General features: G+C 39.9%; 1 protein-coding gene across 2 annotated transcripts in view; it reads left to right on the top strand.

Moving 5' to 3' along the window:
- The window catches only part of mid2 (midline 2), an 88707-nt gene extending 70502 nt beyond the window's left edge, over positions 1-18205 (top strand). The window contains exons 8-12 of one of the 2 annotated variants that reach the window (XM_088379030.1): positions 128-255; positions 480-623; positions 4864-5025; positions 14730-14937; positions 15285-18205. In XM_088379030.1, coding sequence (XP_088235156.1) covers positions 128-255; positions 480-623; positions 4864-5025; positions 14730-14937; positions 15285-15717 — 1075 coding nt within the window. In that variant the 3' untranslated portion in view covers positions 15718-18205. The remainder of the gene's footprint in view (positions 1-127; positions 256-479; positions 624-4863; positions 5026-14729; positions 14938-15284) is intronic. The other variant, XM_088379022.1, reaches the window with a different exon arrangement.
- The last annotated feature ends 2659 nt before the right edge of the window (positions 18206-20864 follow it).

The following is a 20864-nucleotide window of genomic DNA, read 5'->3' as shown; positions in this document are numbered from 1 at the left end:
ATTTGGTTTTAGATTGGAATGTAAGTGGTACTTTTTATGGAGAGGTAGACCTATAAAAACTGTTGGTTGGTTGGTTCTTTCAACATTTCAGATTTTTCAATCTTTGTCTCTCCTAAATACATGCCAGAGTTGCCATGGCGACAGCCTCCTCCCAGGTCCTCATCCCTGATGTCAATCTAAATGAAGCTTTTGACAACTTTGCCCTGGACTTTTCTCGAGAGAAGAAGATTCTGGAAGGCCTTGATTACCTAACAGGTGCATTGTGCAACAAACTATCAACACAGACACATTATAAATATCCTTTTTATAGGCGCTTTTTACAGTTGCTCTTTCAGTAGTTTTGCTTGGCTGTTTTGATGCATTGCCATATGCCATATTCAAAAGGAAAAGAATGAATGAATAAAAAAACACATTTCATAGTCTTACTGTCATGCTTGTGTATTTATATACTTTTCTACTGCTACTACTGTCCCATGCAGCACCCAGCCCGCCGTCCATCCGAGACGAGTTGTGCACGGCGTCACACGACACCATCACTGTTCACTGGACATCTGAGGACGAGTTCAGCGTCACATCTTATGAGCTGCAGTACACCATATACACTGGCCAGACTAATTTCATCAGTGAGTCATGTGACACATGTGCGCACACACACACACAAAGTACTTTCATTGGCATGTCAATCAAATTTGTTTAAGAAGGATTTTATCGAGTTAATGTTCAGATCAAACCACAGCATGAAAATATAAGAAAGTGGAACATCTCAATTCTCTATGTATAGCTGGGTGTTTTTTGCAACATGCTCAATATTTTATTCTATTCTATTTTAGGCTAACCTAGATGTTCCCCCTTTCTATTGTCAATGTTTCAAGCGAAACAGAGCTGATCTGCACTGAGTCCTGCGAATTGTAAAAGTGGACCAATGTGAGCAACCATAGTGAGGCTTTAAATGGATACACCAGCTCTTTTCTGCCATTATGAAATATTTGTCCGACCATGAATAATTACTCCCTGTATGTTACTGATATTAGATGAAGCTTTAAAATTGCATAAAATACCAACAACTCTAGTGAAAATAATGTCTCTACTTGTGTCTAGAAGGGATTTAAAGAACTAAACCCCAAATTATTTCAGTCAAAACATGGGACTATGATTAATGCGTGTTAGGCTGATTGAGCACTCCAAATTGCCCCTAGGTGTGAGTCTGAGTGCTGATTGTTGTTCGTCTCTTTGTGATCTGCAATTGGCTGGCAACCGGTTCAGGGTGTCCCCCCCCTACTGCACAATGACTACCGGGATAGGCTCCAGCACGCCCGCGACCCCCGTGGGGACAAGCGCTACAGAAAATGGATGGATGGATAAATTTATGATCTTAGGTTGCCAAGTCATCGGCTGGGATGCTAATCCAGTGTACCAATGGAATTACTTTGAAGTTAAGGGGCTTAGAAACTATATGCATATAATATTACTTAAGTTACTTTTTTTTTTCTTCATAAAGATTGCAGCAAATTATTGCTCCCTTGATAAATAAAACTATATTTAGCTCACTGTGGAGGAAGAAACAGAATGAATGCAAGAATCGGAGTGGATAATGGTTGTAATAGAGGTAATATACCTCTTACTGAGGATGACATGATTATTTTACATAATTACGCACACTGCACCTCTCGGCTTTAATCTGCCTCTTTTACCCCTTCATCCTCTCGTCGCTTTCCTCATGAGCAGCCCCGACTTTTCTGCATCCAACCATGAAAGGGGAGTGCCCTGGCCTGTTTGAAACATCAGGTTACATTTCAACTCTGACTCAGACATTCAGCCTCGTGCTGCCATTCAGTCCTGAGAGAGTCACAGCAGACATTAAGAAAGACAGAACCCATTAGGCCTAGCATGCCACTTAGGTTTCTACCATTGCAACTTAGGTTTCTACCATTGCAAACATTCAAAGTGGCTAAACGCTTCCATTTGAGTACCAACTGATCTCTCCCCTGGCATCGTCCTCAGTCTTCCTGGGGGCAACAAGAAGTGGAAAGAGTGGCCTTGCAAGAACTCTGTGCTGATTCATATGAGCACAGCACAGGAAAAAAACCAGGCAAGCGTATTGTGCAGAATGAAAGCTAAATTACAAACTAAGCAGACAAAAGAGGTCTTGCACTATGAATATATACATACAGTAACATCTACCTTTACAAGCTTGAAGGAAAACAGGCAGTCAGTCAAGTTTGATTTTATGATACTGACTCAATGCTTAGTCAAAAACAACAACTAGCCAAAAGCAGCAAAAGAGAATCTTTGATGGAAGTGATTAAAATTGAATCCAGTTGCTTATTAATTGATGAAGTTCTAAAATTGCAAATGACCCACATTTGAACCTTGTTTATTTTTTGTCCTCCTTAGGCTACTTATAAAATTCTCTTACTAGTCTGCATGAGCCTTCTGTGGCCATACCACAGCCACCAATTTATATACCATTAGTAGCCTAATATTACATATTTGGTTTATTTAAAAGAAAAGAACAGCCTATATTTTAACATGGTTATAAGCTAACCTAATACATTATGATAGAAACCTCATCTAATTGCACAAAACAGACAAATTCCCCAAAAAATCTCTACTCCTGCCATCAGTTGCCACCTTTGTAACGCATGATGCCATCATCTTCAAATTGAAACTCCACCTTGATATGTCTGTGCTCTTTGCATTTACAAACTCTACCACCCACTTACACAAATATACATGCGTACTGTGTTGAATTCAACTCGAGCTACATTATTTTGACTTCAGCCCTAGATTTCATAACATTGAAAACCAACAATACTTGCTCTTACAAAATACAGCAAACCTTACGTTTTATGAATTATTGTAATGTATTTGTGACCAAGATGCAGAACAACCAATGCTTCAACCTTGGCTAATGTTCAATGTCAAGTTTGCTGTTTTTTCACTGAACAAAAATCACGTTTTTTTCTGGGGTGACAATCATGAGCAAACATGCCTACGGTTGCCCACCTATAAACAATCTCACCTTGAACTAAGCATTCCATGGTCGAAGAAGAGTCGTGATGGTCTCCTAGGGTAGCTACCATATGTTTTGCTCATATCATCTGTCGAGGACGCATTCATTTTCTTTCCCGCCACCCAGTTTCCTGTTGCTACAACCTTACTTTGAAGCCGCAGTGTTTTACAACGCTGTGAAGCTGATGACAGCAGGCATTTTCCTCACATTTTCTCTTTGAAAACATACCATTGTATAACCCTTTTTTAATACCATATTAAAATAATATATGAGGGAAAACTGTGTCAGTGGTTAAAATTAAAACTATTTACTCAATCACAATTTCTTCATCGCAGTCACTTCAAAATAACTCTCCATCCGAGAGTTCCCTCCCCTCATCCATTCTTAAAAGCAGCTCACATTTAATGGCCTTATTTGCGTCCTGTGAAGTATTTATATTTACAAGAAGTCTCTCTGCTATTACTTATGTATCTATGTTGTTGCCACCCCGCTCAATAATTCATGAAGTCCCAGAAGGTTTGAAGTCAAGATTGTTCCCAGAGCTCCGGATTGCCACCACAGGGAAAGATTTAAGGAACAGAGAGATGAGAAGGAATTATTGTAGTTTTGTCTATACTACAAAACCTGAACCCAACTGTATGGCAATTCAACAAAATGCTTTGTTTTATTTGGTGTTTGAATGTGTTGGTTATTGGCAGTTGATGTAAATCCAAAGAAAAGTGTTGTGAAAAGTGCTCTTTTGCCAAGCTGGCTGATAGCATACTTCACTGACATTGTCTTCTTACGTGTGTACAGCAACAACTCGAGAAAATGATCAAAATGTACTATTCTATCAATTAGAGACTTGTTTTGCTTTGGTGCTTACTTTATTTAGGATCTAAGATTGTCTTAGATAACGCTGGGGTTCTGTTTGGAGTTTACATTTTCTCTCTGTGCTCATGTGGCTTTTCTCCAGCCACTCCACTTCCTTCCACATATCAACTTGTATTGTAGGTTAGCAAAGACCCTAAATTGTCCACAAATGTGAACTTGGGATGAGCTACCGCCTCTTAGCCAAGGTCAAATGGCATAGGCTCCATCTCCTTAGGACAACATGGATGGATGGATGGGCTAACATCCTATATAAGTAAAGGCTTGTGTTTCTCCTGATCCATTTGTTTCTTTGGACCAGAACGCAGATATTTGTCCACATTGGAGAGAATTGAAAGCCAAATTGTCCTGTAAATTAGACTTGGGAAGCCTGTAACAATAGTCAGCAATACACAAGCATGTCTATTTCTTTTCAAATTAATAGTTTTAATTACAGTATTGAGAGACAAAAACAATCTGAAAAGCATAAGCATCCTAGTGGTGAAACGTGAGTTACTATCGGCACATGGCATCGATTCAACTACGGTAGAGATCATGTGAGCTTGACCTGTCTTTCCAGACATTTGAACATGACAAGCTTTCACATTTTTTCACCCCCGGGCTTGTAGCGCACTCTGCACACATCCCCCCTGTCGTATCTCTGTCTCCTGTTGTTAAAGCGTTCAAGATTCACGATAATGAGCGTAACAAAGTCAGCCCTGGCCAGGGGCGCATGGCATATTAAACCTGACGGAAAGGTAACGAGACGGATCACTACGTGCACATAAATGTTGCATAACACCTGAGGCCGTGGGCTCGCCAAGCTTTTGCACGGTTTGATGACTCGGTGTGCTTTGAGGGGAAAGATAACACGACTCTGTTTAAAAGTTGGGGGAGAATGTTGTGTTGTTCCCAGTTGAAAATCAAAGAGAACTGCTGTGCTTAACCTTCCTTGTTAGCATAACACTGTCGCTTAGGGAGTTTTTGCGTGTGTGTTCCAGGTTTGTACAACTCTGCTGACAGCTGGATGATTGTGCCCAACATCAAGCAGAATCACTACACAGTGCACGGCCTGCAGAGCGGCACGCGCTACGTCTTCTTCGTCAAGGCTATCAACCAGGCAGGAAGCCGCAACAGCGAGCCGGCCCGTCTCAAAACCAACAGTAAGTCATGTGGCGCTTGTCTGCAGATTCTCGTTGAATATTTACAAGCCTTATTAGTTTTGTTTTTGATGGCTTGAGCGTTGTACAAGTCCTTTAGTTTGTATTTTGCAAAGGCCGCAGTTTTTTTATGAATGTGTTGTTCTCCCTCTCACTAATGGATGGTGGTACTAATAAAAGTTATCTTAATATTATACGGGATTTTCTCTCAATGAGCTTACCTTTGATCCCTTGATCCCAATATTTCGGAAACACCAGAATTTCCGGTCTGTAAGGCACTGCTTTTTTTACAAGCTTTGAATAATGCGGTCAATTTGTGGATTTTTAAGGCGTAATGACGCCACTACTACTTTAAGTACTACTTCCAGTTCTACCACTCAGCCCTTGTTTCACACCTAAGCGCGTTTACAAGAATGAAGGAGTGTCCCAATTCTCAGAGGGCTTCAGATCACAAAAGGAAGCGGCGACAGCTCCGAAAAATAGCAACAAGCGATCAATGGGCGGCCTGATGTGAGACAAAGCCTTTTGACGTCACAAAAAAAAGAAGAAGAAAAAATAGTCGACATAATTTCCCATGTTTACCAAGTGTGTCCAAGGTAAGAGTGTAGTGAAATGGTGATGTTGCAAGACTTGGTTTGGAAATTGCTTCTTTCTGTCTGGAGAAGCTTTTTATACAAATCACAACATATTAGATGTTTTTTTACAACCATTCCTTTGTTCCTTGCCCCATCACAATTCACAACTCGCACGCCATCATCTTTCTTTGTGAGCACTGAAAATGACAGGTGAAACTGTCTCACAAGGTAAACCTCTTTATTCAAAGAAAATACGTCAAAGATAAGCAGAAGATAAATACCAATTACAGAAAGAATTCAAGCTGTGGTATGTAACCTTTTTTATTGTGAGGAAAAAAAAGTTTTCACCAAACCCACTACGAGAGATGACACAGTGCTGACAATGCCTGTAATTTCTTCTTTTTGCTGTATTTGCCAGTATTTTATAGTGCCCCCTTGTCTTGCATGTCTAAAAAAAAAAAGCCTATGTAAACATAGTTTGTGTTTATGTAACAGAAACTATTCATACAAGAATTACAGTCATTGCAAAAACAATCATCAACACAAAAATATGAATTAGCCCTAATGAACTCAACATCTTTCTTGGGACCCTTTAGCTTCCCAACAAGGTGTAAGGCCTGTTGTAAAACACACAAACCACCAACGTAGCAGTGATTGGGAATGACTCACTGCATTTGACTGCCTAGGATGTTTGTTTGTCTTATATCATCATCACCATGGAGGCAACAGAAGTTATATAAATCTGTGGAAGTGGAAGTATTTAATTGTTTGAATTTTACTTTTACTTGCTCTCGGACTTCTCCAACAGACGCATTTCATTTTGACACCAGCATTAACCCATTTTTATATAAACACAACTCGTACATACAATAAAAGGGTGTCATAGAAAATTGCATAAACTTTTTAACAGTAACATTTAGCAACAGAACATTTGGCATTCTCATCAATATTTATAAATGGCTAAAGTAAGTAATCTAAGGTCACCATGGTAATGAACACAACACCACTGTTCTTTCTATCCCAAGGCAATGCACTCTGTAGTGTTGAGGGATGTAGAGTTAGAAACTCGAGCCATGTCGCTGATTCGAGATGTTAAATTGCAAAAGTAGTTCAGTGAAGCTTAAATAGAGTGAATATGATGACTCCTCTGAGCGCCTGTCAGCAGCCGAGCCGCCGCATTGAGGATTAACCGTAATCTGAACACACTGCTGAGTAAAACAACATGAAATGCTAAAAAAAAAAAGTTGCGCTTGAAGCCACTTCAAAGTTTGTCAGACTTTTCTTTGAAAACCAAAATAACCAACTTTTTAATTGCAGTGCATCTCTAAAACCAAAATCCTTTTATTCCACCGGTTGAGCTCTGGTATGAATATTTAACATATAAAATAATGTTTTATATGCATTGTGTTTTGTTTGCATTGCTTAAAGTACTTTAGGACTCTGTTGCCAATGCTGCTTAGGCATGCCACAGTGCTAATCTGTTTACATCACCTACCTTTCACTAATAAACGTCTGCAAATGCAAAGACACACCTTATGGTGTGACAAGTAATGGCTACTGGTGCGTGTTACCACTCACATGGTCTCTGACAAGCAAAGCTGAACAAAATGTATCGCCGCTTCCACACGCAACTGACTGTGTCGCAACCCTTTGCTTCCAGCCAGTCACAATGTCATGCCCATTCAAAAGGGGCTTAAAGTGAGCCGCCTGAAAAACAAATATTCAAATGAGCACAAGGGTAATAAATGCTTAAGACGCCTAAATTATGATGGACATATAACGATGAATTAATTTAGAGCTATGTCTGTGTATCATTTGTTTGGAGACAAGTCCCAGACTACATGTTCTGACCTACCCAAAACAAATGAATGAAAAGAATTTTAAGTTTGGGCTGACCTGACCTGAGGTAGGCTAACACTAATGGAGTACCCCTATTATATAAGATACACAGTTTATTTATACATTTAAATTATAATTTTTTACATAACATTTTACACAATTTTTACAATTTATACAGTCAAATTGAAATGACACATTTTGGATGATATCAGAGACATATTTATCCAGACACTAAGTGGTGAATTAAAATCAGGCAAATTAAACATAAAACCCCCTTTGTCTGTGAGATTTAAATTTAAAACCATTAATAAAATCAGTTAATTTAATTTTTAAATTTAAGTCTCCTCACAGGATGGATGGATAAAGTATCTGCCAATATGTGTTGTGATAGACCCATAAAGATTTCAATAGGTTAGTTTAAATGTCTTGTATCCTAAAAAAACATTTTAGTCATTTCACAGCAGGGAGATTCACTGTGCTTCGCCATGTAAAAGAAAAACAAGTATTCAAATGTTTTATTCAACCTGCAAATGTTTCTGATTAGCCTTTTAGCGGTAACGGGCTTTTTAGCAGTTATTGATAAATGTCAAATCAATATGTTGCTTCATTATTTCCTATCCTGAATGCTTGATTCAAAAGTGGTTCCAATTGCACTTAGCGGATCTAAGGTCATTACAGGGAAAAAAAAAATTCTGCTTTTATTTCAGGCCCCTTCTGCCTCACCCTCGTGCGAGATAATGCTGTCTGTCATGTTCTGTTTAATCCTCACTTTGAAAATATTCTTTCAAACACTCCTTCCCTGTGTCCTTGTTTGTGGATTAGAGCACCGATGTGATGCGGGCATGACATGCAATCGGGGAACATTTAGAATTGAATTTGTGCTATCGTCTACTTTCTTGCAATGAAGTTGCATCACAATCTGGCTACAATAAGAAATGTACTATGGTAATTGAAGCAAAAGTGGCATACCTGTAGACAGTACCAGAGTATTAAGATGCATATCTCATCATACCATTTTTAGCATGACAAAACTGGTTCAAACAGGTTTGTTTGAATGAGTTGGATGTGCAAGAACCTGACCAGACTAGATACCTCATACTTATAGTATGCTTTCAGCATCACACTTCAGTTTATTTTTCCAAATGCTTTTAGAAAAACCTGCAACAGATGCCACCACTGTGGCATAATAAAACAACCCTGGTGATAAAGGCTTCCTTTATTAGCGTTATAATGTTAGTGTTTATTAAAATGGACCCATAGATTTGATTTACTTTTCGACTCTCATATTTTATGAGTTCCATATTCTCAAATGGACTGTCTTGGTGTTGAGTAAAGTTGGTTCCATAAAAAACTTCCATAAGATTTAATAATATGTTTGCTATAAATGTTCAGTGGTGCAGACCGACACCCTGCTTAAAGTTGTTAATGTAAATTAAGTGTACGAGTGTTGTGAAGGTACAGCCTCGGTGGTGTATATCATTTTAATGGGGAAAATAATCTTTGTTTTACAAATTATTTTTGAGATGTCCTCCGTGCAAATGCATCACGGTCAAATGGCAGCATAAATGAATTATGCTGTTATTTTTTGATTAAAAAATGTTTTCTCTCTAGACTTGCATGGCTAGTTATGGTTAGTTAATCTGCATTGTTCAAGTGTGACCTTCAGTGACACAATTCACACAAAAAAATATACCATAAAGAGATGGCAAATGTTTAACTTTATTTGAATGGTTTATTTTCAAATTGGATTCTTCTCTGTCTCATGCTGGGTTTTAATCTCCTCACTTTCATCCCTAGCACTCTGTCCTTTGATCCCCAGGACTTTGACATACGATCATCTCCTTGTGCCCTTTTCTCCAGCTCATCTTTCCGTTTTTGCAGCCATCTGTCACTTTAGCCTGAAGGAAACATTTTCTGTGACAGGACCTTGGGTCTCATGGCAAAGAGATGCTTAGGAAAAAATCTTCAAGCTACTCTCGTTAGATTTTGAAATTCCATTCACCCATGCAGTTAAAGACAGACTGATGAAATGCGCGTTTGGTATTTTTCTAATACCCAATGTTGTGATTTAATCCAATGTTGGCATCAATCACTTTACTTGTCTCTTTTTGAGAACGTAGTCGTGTTCTACTGTTTTAATAACACCAATGGTGATAGAATTGAGGTCAGGAGAAGGCTTGTCATCCAATCCGTTCATGAAGAAATGTCTGCTTTTCACTCTTGGAAAGCAGAAAAGGTCCAATTGTTGTAACACTGGTAAGGCTTTCTAAATTTTTTCGTAATAGATTGTTTCCAGGTTTCACACACTGGCTGTCTCGTGCAACACAGTTGGCTTGATTGAAACACCACTTAAAATCATGTTGTTACACTCTAAAGGCTTTCACCAGCTTTTAGGTTACTCCAGACTCAAACAGTGAAACCCGACCATGGCTTAATGCAGCATTCTACTATTGTTGATAAAAGTTTCACTGCGCTTTAAGGTACTCACTGCAAAAAATGTGTCGCAGCATCATGAAAGCATGTATGAATTAAGTATGACAAAGGGGAGGGTCGACAATTGTGTGACCTTTTACTGCCGTGACCCATACTTCCCCATTTTTAACTCACACTGGCCCTCGACCATCCATTCTCATCCTAAAGTGGCGTGAGAAACCTCTAAGTGGAGAAGAGTAAGCACGTGGATGACAGAAAAAGTGAGAGGGAGAGTGCACTAAAGACACCAAATAGCTTTTTGCAGGGACGAGTGTCTGCAGACATGAGTGCCCTCAATCTTCTGCTTTTTATCCACCAATACTGTTGACTCACCCGTGCAGGTGAAGAACGTAAGCCAAGCTCTGGCATGAGGTCATAAAAGTTCCAGGACTCGCATCCCATAAGATATATTTTACATACAAAATACAGAAATTGTTTTCATGGAGCGGTTCACGTGTGCTTGGGCGTAGAGACAGGCTCATTTTGATTACATGTGCCAGTGCAAGCCTAGTTTACCATGGTTGGTAATTATCCTAACCGCGTTTGGCAATACACTCAGATCGCACATTATGTCCATTCATCTGTTGGGAAACTCAGGATGTTGTTTAAATGTGCCATTAGATTATACAGAGTGCACCAAAAAACGGGGTGCCTGTACATGCTCTCAGCGGGGTCGTTTGTACTTTTGGTATGCAATGTAGCCTTTGTGAGATCGATCTTGAAACAAGTCTGCCACACCTTATATAACACGTAACGGTGTCTATAATGCCTGCACTTTCTCATTTGTGACTTTCACCTTTTTAAAGTAGCATGAATGCACCGGAAAAACTCATAAGGAAAACATGAGTGATGTAAGCTTCTCTGCTCCAATGCACTTCAATTGTTATGCTCCATTTTAACCCTTCCATAAAAGGAAAGCTAGAAATAAAATATTAGTCATTAATTTTGACCTTAAATCACAATGTTATGGGCATGAAATTGAATTAAGCTAAGAGTGTCTGCTAACAGGACAAAAACCACTTTCATCCAGACACAGCTTTCTGGCTGACTTTTTATTGAATTCATATCAGTAATGTACACAGTTGCTATTTTAGATGTGTGTGGTTGCATCTCTCCAGCCCTAGACATTGTGACCATGTTGAAGTGTCCTTGAGCAACACACTGAACCCCCAGTTGCTCCTGATGTCAACAGGAGCTGAATGAGGAATTAATGTGAAGCGCTCTGAGTTCCAAAGGTACAAATGGGCTATACAAGTGACAGCCCATATACCGAGTAAATCTTTAATCCTATTTCTCCAACATTCCAACATTAACATGACTGTAAAATATCTTCTTTATTCTACACAATTTAATTTTACATGTATCCTAAGAGTATAGCATTGGAGCATTCTTCACATCATATGTAATTTCTCATACATTACATGTTGGTTCTACTATGTACATGTATATGTGTATGACTATAGCAAATACAATGTAATTCTCCAGGGGGGTAAAAAATGCTGATACTCAAACGTAAGATTCTTGTTGTTATGTACCCGAATATGTGTGTCTGCACGTGTGTGTGGCAATATATGTAGTATATGTATGTGTGTGTGTCCTGGCCCCCAGATGTGAGCCTCTACGTTAGCTAAGCCTAAAAACCAGGCTGAAAATATCATGAGTCAAGGTGCCTGGGGGGGTACACATAGCTCTTGAGTTTCTTTCAAAGAGACTGCGATAATATTTACCCAGCGTGCATCCCTGACGAGAAACGTCAAACTAACTCAGAGGCTTTTAGGTAAACAGTGGGAGATTGTGCGGAGACGAGGGAAGAGGAGACGATGGCGACGGTTATGTGGTGTTGAGTGGAGAGTACAAGACAAATATTTCATTTCATATTTCTGGCACTGCTACAGAATGTATTTCTCAAAGACATATGGCATTTTTACAAGTGGGAGACATTTAACAGTAAATTTACTATGCCATGTTTAACACTGCGATCCTATCACTGTACTGTTAGGTTAAGCGTGGCATAATCTGCTGTACATTTCAATGGAGCAGTGAAAGCAAGGAAGGAAAGCAAGGAGAATAAAAGCAGATTTAGCAGAAGTAGCAGATTTTCTTTCTATAAACAAAAATCACAGAAAACAATTCAACTAAGAGCAGAATCCAAAAGGGAGTGAGACAATGCAGCTCAGCAAATAACAAAGATCTAGGGATGATCTGGCACCCTCCTTGTGTGGCCGCAGGCTAATGACTTGGAGTTGCTTCAAGGTGCACTCTTCCTTGTTTAACTCCTCCCCATGCCACTTTGGGGAAACATAGGATGTTAGGGTGAACCGACTGAAACAACAACGACTCCGAGTGGATCACAGTAACAATTAATGCATATTAACCTAACCACAGAATACAACAAACTTGCCCGAAAATTTTGTGGCACCTGCCAAAGAAATAGCTTTAGGATCTTGTGTTGTGTGTTTGATGAGTGCCAGTTCAACTCACGAGTGTGTTTGTCCTCACGTTCTTCCCCTCCAACCTCAGTCGCCCCTGGCTCGCAGGAGTCGTCCCCTGGAAAGGCATGACAGAGGGCCCCAGTGTTTGCAAGAGGCTGCGCTGGCAGCGATAAGCAGTTCAAAGAAGCAAGCGCATTAATGTAATTGGCTGCCAGCAGCACGTTGGCCTCGTCCTCTCAAATCCACAAGCGGTTTCACTCAGCAGGCGGATTATTGGGGGGGGGGAGGAGGAGATTGAGAGGACAGGGAAAGAGAGATGAAGGGAAGGACACAGAGAGCGAAGGGATCGGATGCGAGGGGGGCTCATTGTGTCTCATTAAGCCGTGGGAGGCTGAGCGAGCCAACAAGCTAGAGGTGTCACAGTTAAATGTCAGGTCTAAGAGGGATGCAGATGACCTCCTACAAGTTTACAGTGACAATCTTCAGCCTGGAATTATCCCATCAACTTCTCCCCTCTAACTGTCTCTCGCCTCATTTGCCCTATCAATTTTCCACCCGTTTTGCCCAAATTGCTGGTCTCATTATGTGAACGCTTAAAACTCAAGCGTTAACAAAATAGACCTCAGAAGCACAACGGTCGCCACAAACCCCAACTATCAACAAAATAGGAGAAAAAATGGTCAGTATGTTTGTTATAAAACAAAAGCAATGTAAGTCAAAATAACTTTGACACTCTACAGATAAGTGTTGTTATTACCATTGTGCCAAATTTGAATCATTAAAAAAAAATCATTGATGTAAAAGGGGCTTCAAAATAGTGAAAAATGCACTTCAAATTATCAAGAAACTTTCTTATGCCATCACATCCCTACAGTTTTTGCGCCAACAGAGCCAGAACCCAATTCTGATCCAGAAGACACTGACCTACTTATCTAATAATGAACCTCATTCCTTTTTCAGTATTTTTTTTTTTTTTTTTGGTCAAAATGTATTCGTCTGGCCTTTTTGGACTTAAAGCTGGGCTCGCAGGCCCGCAGTAAAATACTTCAGGTGTTTTGTCACATTATCAGACAGTTTTCTCAAGTTCTTCTGTAGTTGGGAAGGAAGGACTCAAGCTGCTCACCAAACTACAAAAAAGAAAATCATCTCCACAATTCAGTTGTGGATATTTCTCAGTCTTTGTTTATGTTTGCTTAAACCTGCTGAATTAAATTTTTGCCACAGTTTATTGTGACTAATGATACCGTCAGTGCTCTGTTGATGCAAACTCATGAACAAATTGTACAGCTTGTTGTAGAGTGGATTATTTTGTCTCATAGCAAATATGGCCCAGGTTTGATTCATTTGATTTTTTCGTACTTTGTGTTACATTTCATTCCTGAGACGTAATTTCCACTTTCCCGCATTTGCTGTCAGTATTGACACCCGAGTTGCCTATGGAATTGTTGCAAAATGATGGCTGCGTTTTTCCACCATTCCAACTTACTCAAAGTTTCCTTCTGCTAATTTTGAAGTCTGTGTGATGGCAGGCACAGAGGAGGATGCCGGCTGCCTTTCTCTACTCTCACGAAATGTTTTCACCAAGGCTGCGAGAAGCTTTGAAGTTTCGACTGCGCTTTCCTTGTCTCACAAATAACTTTCCCCTTATGTCTCTCCTTGAGGTCTCTGCAAACACTTCTCAACCCACTTTTTGTTCATATTTCCCCTTTCCTGCAGCTGCTGCCATCATTTCTTCTCCCTCAGCTCCTACATTGTCCACACCTTTGAGCGACAATAACTATAGACAAGATAGGAATGACTCAGCACTGTCACGGTCATTTTGACTTAGTGGCTTAAGCGCTGTGAATTGTTGTGGTTGTTTGGTCTGTAGTAGACCAACTGCTGATAATAACAATTCACTAGTTCATGAAACTCACATTCTAATGCATCTGGACTCAAGCATGCAGGTTGCTGTAGGTGCTGGATATATGACTACAGCATGTGTAACAATCGCATTGCACTTACGTTGTCACTTGAGGGAATGCTGTCATGACATTTTGCCTGCACCTCTGCTGACAAAATTGGTGGTAGGCTTTAGACATGTGGTCTCTCTGTTGCACTTTTGTGTGTAAGCTTCAAGATCCTTGCACTTAGTTGCATTGTTTTAGTTCACCACGAGATGGCACTAAAAATACACGCTGTCTCTTTACTATCTTTCACTAATTGCCCAAAAACCTACTGTTTTGTGGTACTTCTGTGTGCTCGGGTAGTGTACTCAGGTCAATGTCCGATTTTAAGATTAGAAAAGTGGGGCTTTACCACCATCTTGAGGCATTGAAGGGCGATTGTTAGAGAACGCTGGATTGTGCTGACAATAATCATCTTGTTACTAATATTTGTGTATTTCCAGGTCAGCCGTTCAAACTGGATCCCAAAACTGCGCACAAGAAGCTACGTCTATCCAACGACTGCCTCACCATGGAGAAGGACGAGAGCTCTCTGAAAAAGAGTCATACTCCCGAACGCTTTGGTGGAACGGGCTCGTACGGGGCCGCCGGTAATGTGTTCATTGACAGCGGGTGTCACTACTGGGAGGTGCTGCTGGGAGCATCCACATGGTGAGAAACTTGCACACACACACTTCACAAACATGATTATGAGTGCGTTATATAAGCCCGCAAGGAGGTTTGATGAAGTGAAATAGCTTTCTTCTGGGAGTTTTAATCCAGGCTCTTACACAGGCGCACATCTACAAGAGCATACCGGCACAGTGTGTACTTTTATCCTAATTATATTATTAGCACTAATTGGCTCTGAAGTAGACCACTTCCTGCAGGAAGGACTCCAAGTGCCTATGTCTGTCTTGTGTGTCCTCAGCATGAGGTAGCTTGACTGTGCAAGTAATTAAGGAGGACACTGCTTCTTGGTGGTTAATATATTCCAAAACGTGCTTTTATCCCCACAGGTACGCCGTCGGCGTGTCTTATAAATCAGCGCCTAAAAATGAATGGAGTGGCAAAAACTCGTCGTCGTGGGTGTTCTCACGCTGCAACAATAACTTTATGGTGCGCCACGACGGCAAGGATATGCTGGTGGAGGCCAGCCTGCAGCTGAGGCGTCTAGGCGTCCTGCTGGACTACGACAACAATTCGCTATCCTTTTATGACGCCATGAACTCTCACCACATTCACACCTTTGAAATCTCCTTCCTCCTACCCGTCGTACCCACCTTCATGATCTGGAACAAGTCGGTCATGATCCTCTCAGGGCTTCCCGTGCCAGATTTTGTGGAGGGCATGTCTTTAGATCATCAAGAGCAGCAGCAGCAACAGCAGCAGCAAATGGGCCTGTGCCGGCAAGAATCCCCCTATTTGACCGGAATGAAGGCCTGCCACTGAGGGGACGGTACACCGAGGAGAGTCCTGATCCAAGTGGTCCGTGTGACTGCCGAGTGTGAGTGAGTGGACGTACATAATAACTTTCTACTGGATGTAGAAATTGTAAAAATATGCACACCACTCGATAAAATATTACAACCTTTGAGGTCATATGCGATGTTTTAATTATCCATCAGAGGTTAGACAGTTGGAAACATCTCTAGAGTTGACATTTATATCCCAAACTCACTCAGTACGTTTACATGGGAGAATAGTTTATTGTATCAATTTATTGACTTGTATCTAAATCACTGCAGTGAGCTTGCAGAGTTGAAACTGAGTTCTAGCTAGATCTTCTTTACCCGGAGACTTTTTACTTCACTCCGCTCATGTTAATGAAACTTAAAAAAAAAAAAAAAAAAAGACGGACATGAACAAAATTCTTCTTGTTTTTTTTTTTTTTTTTAACATGGCTGACAAGCACGCTCTTGTACACATTGCACATACTCCAAGTTGTGACTCTCAGTCAGTAGTTGAAGTGTTGGCTTTGACTTTCAATTGCAGGCCATAGGTCAAGTGTGAGTGAGTTGCAATTAAAAGGACAGCAATTTGTATATTTGCTCAGTTTTTTGTTACCGCAGTAGAACATGTTAACGTACTGACTGAAGAAGAGGATTTGCTCTGTCAGGCAGGGTTATCATTTCTTGACCTATTGTGGGCTTACTACTTGATTCTTCCAGATTTCAGTCAAGGTAGAGGTCCAAGTGCGAAAGAAAAAGGGTTTCCACTTGACCATTGGAATTAGTAAAATATATTTTGCATCATAATCTAGCCAAAACAACAAATATCACTGATCATGTGTTGCTTCCTCACAATCTACTGTAAATTCCTTGACTATACACTTGGAACTGACACAATAGTCTTATTTGCATAAGGGGGTCAATTTTGCATTGTGTGACAACTGAACTTGTATAATAAGAGTTTTATTGAAAAGGATAAATGTTATTTATGACAGATGTTTAATTTTATTATTAATTGTAACAGATCCACAAAAGACTATTTAATAACACTATTTACCCTCTATTGGTGTGTGCTGTAAGTAGGTGCTGTGAAATCAGTGGATCTTAATGGGAAAGTGACAGCTTGACTGTCCATCACATTGCTACTTCCCAAAGACATTATGTTGTGGTTTTTAGCACATAAAATATCGACAAACAACTTCATAATGCTAATTGGGGAACGGGGTAGATTTGACACTTTAACTGTCACAATGTCATAGCATGGTTGTGTTTTTCTGTCGGGTGTCCACACACGTGCACGCACAATCTCACATTTTGATTTTGTTAAGCTTGGCCTGTTTGTGGTAATGCATGAAAACACTGTAGATTCAATGTGTGATTTCAGTAGCTATGTCAAGTTCTACACATCTGTCAAATGCACACTTGCACACTTGCTCGCAATGAACTTACAACTCATCTGTCACCACCCGTTCGGTTCAATTTAGTCCATTGCATTGTGGAGGGTGACAACTTCACTCGTTTTCACATAGAAGGTATGACAGACGGTTTGACACCAAAGTCACTACTTAAAAATCATAAAGGAGCTGCTGTTATTGATGTGTCAAACATTGCGTTCCTTCTCTCAACAATGGACAAGTCGTCAAATATTTAATTTGTAGCCTCAACCAACAGTGTTTCACATTTTAATTGAGCTTCATCGGAAATTTACATGCTGTGGACTTTGTAATGTTAAAACTGTCTAGTACTAATATATCTCGGCTTTTCTACAATGGTAATCAATAGAGCACAGACCTCCACCAAAGCCAAACGAATTTTGTTGAAAAATCTTGCCGTGCTGGGAACTTCACCTCATCGAAAGGAATGTTTCCGAGTCATCTGTGCAGGTGTGTCAATACATGATATGTGCTGCAGCTTCAAAATATCTTCCACTTGAGTTGTTGTCATAAATTTGGTGAATTTTCTTTCGCGAGGGTGTTGCCAGGATAAAAAAAAAATTGTCACATAACATTCATCAAGCATATCAAATAGTTTGCTTTGATTTTTTTTTCTTCATGTTACAAGTCAATACAGTGAAATATTTACAGTAAATGATTTCCAGTAGCCACCAACCAACCCTGGCAGTGCAGAGTAAAAGACATTGCAATAGATTCTCCTTCTGTTGCTTTTGTGTAACTTGGTGAGTCATTTTTTTACAACTCAGAAAATGCACTTTCCTCTCCTGTTGGCATTTTAGTAAACAGCACAAAACAAGCAGTATTGCTTTTGTGAACTTAGCCTGAGAGGAAAATAATCAATGGAGGAAAATAAAATAACTAATGGAACTGTAATAAATATTACAGTTTTATATTGTACACTATATACAAACCAATGTTATTTATGTGAATCTAAGTCCAATTAAATGTCTCATCCAAAAAAGCACTTTTGTTTTCTTTATAAAAATGAGTGGATTAACGTCAGCCTAGTTGTCACGAGAGTATTAAAGGATCATGGACAGTAGGGTCTCAAGGCTGGCAAGTCATGTAGCGCTGAAGGGTCAGCGGTAAAACACGGCAATAAATATCAGAGTATCGCACACAGTGACCATTGAACCATAAACTATTTGCTCTTTATTTTGTAAGCTGGTTTGCTGTCATGCAGTGTGAAATTCTATGTAAAGGAGTCCATTGACGAACATGACAGCCACTTGATACTGCAGGCAGCACGACAACAAAAAAGCTGCTCAGTCCGGCTCATCAAAACGCTGTGGAATTGTTTAGCCAAATTAGGAGAACTAGGTCAGGTGAAAATGAGGACAAATTAGTGATAAACCTGCAGGACAAGGTACATGTAAGGTCATGATTTCAACATTCCCACATCCCACTCAGTGGAGAGTCACCCATAATGGTCCAAGAAGGAGCTTAACATGGCTGCCTACCTTAAATGTGTGGAGATGGAAGACAGGGAACTTTTGACGGGAAACCGTGAAATACACTATTCATGGTGGCCAAGAAGAAAAAAACAAAGCTGAGCTGTGCAAAACCAATCTCGAGTTGGAGAAGATTAAACCAAAGATCACCTTAAGTTGGAGATGGCTGAGCTTGAGTCATGCTGGAATCGAGACAAAAGCAGGTGACTTAAAGAGGGAAGCTCTGCTGAATGAAATGAGCCAAATGGTGCAGGATATCAAGCACTTGACCCTCAAGTAATTGCTCACTACTCACCACTTTATATTTTAAAGTAACCTAGATGTTGTCCTGTTTGTTTTCAGGAGCTTGTGATGAGTACATTAGAAGGTGAGTTTACGCTAAAGGTTGAGTGCAAAGGAGGGCAAAGACAAGCAGAAGGACAAAAAGTGCTCTTTATTTGGAAGAACTATGAACCGTTTAATCTCTGTAACAACTCTGTAGCCGCCTAGGTACAAAAGCCTGCAAGAGGCTGGTCTAAGAGACTCAAGTGGCACTCCAAGTTTGTTGTTAAAATGAAATGTAAAGCTTTGTTAAACTGTTTGGCAGCCACCGTAAAGTGCAGATATATGCACTCCACAATTTTAATCAAATTGGGTTTCTCATGTTGGACTATGACTCTTTTTTTCCGGACGGAGAATGGACGGAGAGACGGAACCGCTGAAAGAAGCCCTTTTCAATAACGGAAGGGAATGGGGAACGATTATTTTATGAATAAGGACGGAGTGACTCCAATTGCTTGAAATGTACCGGTCGGGACCCCACATTGAGAGCTTGATGGAGAAAGGAGCAATATTATTAAGTCTGATCAGTAGCTGGTGTCCCGATCTTTGTGTCTGTCTTGTATTCGCCATAACAACCCCCGGATTACTATTTACTGCACGGTGCCATGTTGGCATGCATGATGGTATGTCCCCACCATCGCTTGCCTATGGATGGAAACCTTTTTTTTTTTTTTTTTTTAATCACGAGATGACCTTAATAAGGCGCCATATGAGGAAAAAAAGCCCACCGATAAATCTGAGGAGTGGATGGAGACTTTCACAGGATACCTTTTAAAAGACAGAACTCCTCTTGCGCCTTTTAATAATTTGTAGTGTATTTACAACGATATCGACGTTGGTTTGAAGACTACTCAACATAGAGCTGAAATATTATGGAAGCCTTTATGAAATATTTTTCATCATGTCGATTCCACTCCTTCCCGTGTTTTCCCAACCTCCATCTTTTTCAAGAAGACTTGCTGAGTGGGAGGAGACCATGTTGTTCTCCTCAGGCTGCTTCACATCAGTACACCCACTCGTCTACCTTTCATGTCCTATAAATAGGCAATGCTCCCAATTATAATTGCCAAAATAAGATGCTTGTGATTCTTCCTGCCTGTTTGCTGTGTTTCTGGCTGGACACAGTAACATCACTATCTTCGGCGGACTTGTTTATCCTATAGCAGATGAATCAAAGATTGAGAAATGAGAAGTGGAAAGGGCAAGAGGACCAGGTTCATTTGGTGCAAGATTCGCTAATGTTACTTTTCAGATTTTTTCTCCAAATATAAATGGACACGAAACCAAAGTGATGATTATGTCCCTTATATTTGACATATGAATATGTTGTGAGTCTACATGTTGCTCCGGGATTGGTAAAACTGTCAAAGGATAGTCAATCTCTATACTCTCTTTATATCTCTATATTAGGCAGGCTACAGATTAAAGTAGATTCTCCCGTTTTTTATTCAGCCCAAGTGGGTTGGATTCATCGTGACTTGAATATTAAAAAGACAAGATAACTTCCCTTATGTATAATTTTATTCTCATGCACAAAGGGTGATCGAAACACTACCTCTCTTACATAAGAGCTTTTATGCTTGTCAGAAATAACATCCTACATTTACACTGAGAAAATTGCTGGTACGCTTCCTTCAGGGACGTGCGGTCAGAGGAGGCAAGGGAAAAATGCCGTCATGAAAAGGGAAAAAACAAATTCCCTTGTTTTTATTATGAAGTCATTTTCCTTTTAATTTCAATAATTTTGTATCATTTTGAACCAAAATCGTTATATTCTATTGATTTTATAACACTTATAGTAGTTTTTAAATAACGTGTATGCATATATACGCCTAAACATTGTTATCCAATATATCTACTGCAATTTCACATTGGATTGCTGGTTTGAAAGTTACTTTTAATATTATGATTATTATTATTTC

The sequence above is a fragment of the Syngnathus floridae genome, chromosome 1 (assembly GCF_059516105.1).
Source record: "Syngnathus floridae isolate MCC-2025c chromosome 1, RoL_Sflo_1.0, whole genome shotgun sequence".
Taxonomy (NCBI): domain Eukaryota; kingdom Metazoa; phylum Chordata; class Actinopteri; order Syngnathiformes; family Syngnathidae; genus Syngnathus; species Syngnathus floridae.
Note: the sequence above shows the minus strand (reverse complement) of the source record. Positions and strands in the feature narration are given on the sequence as shown.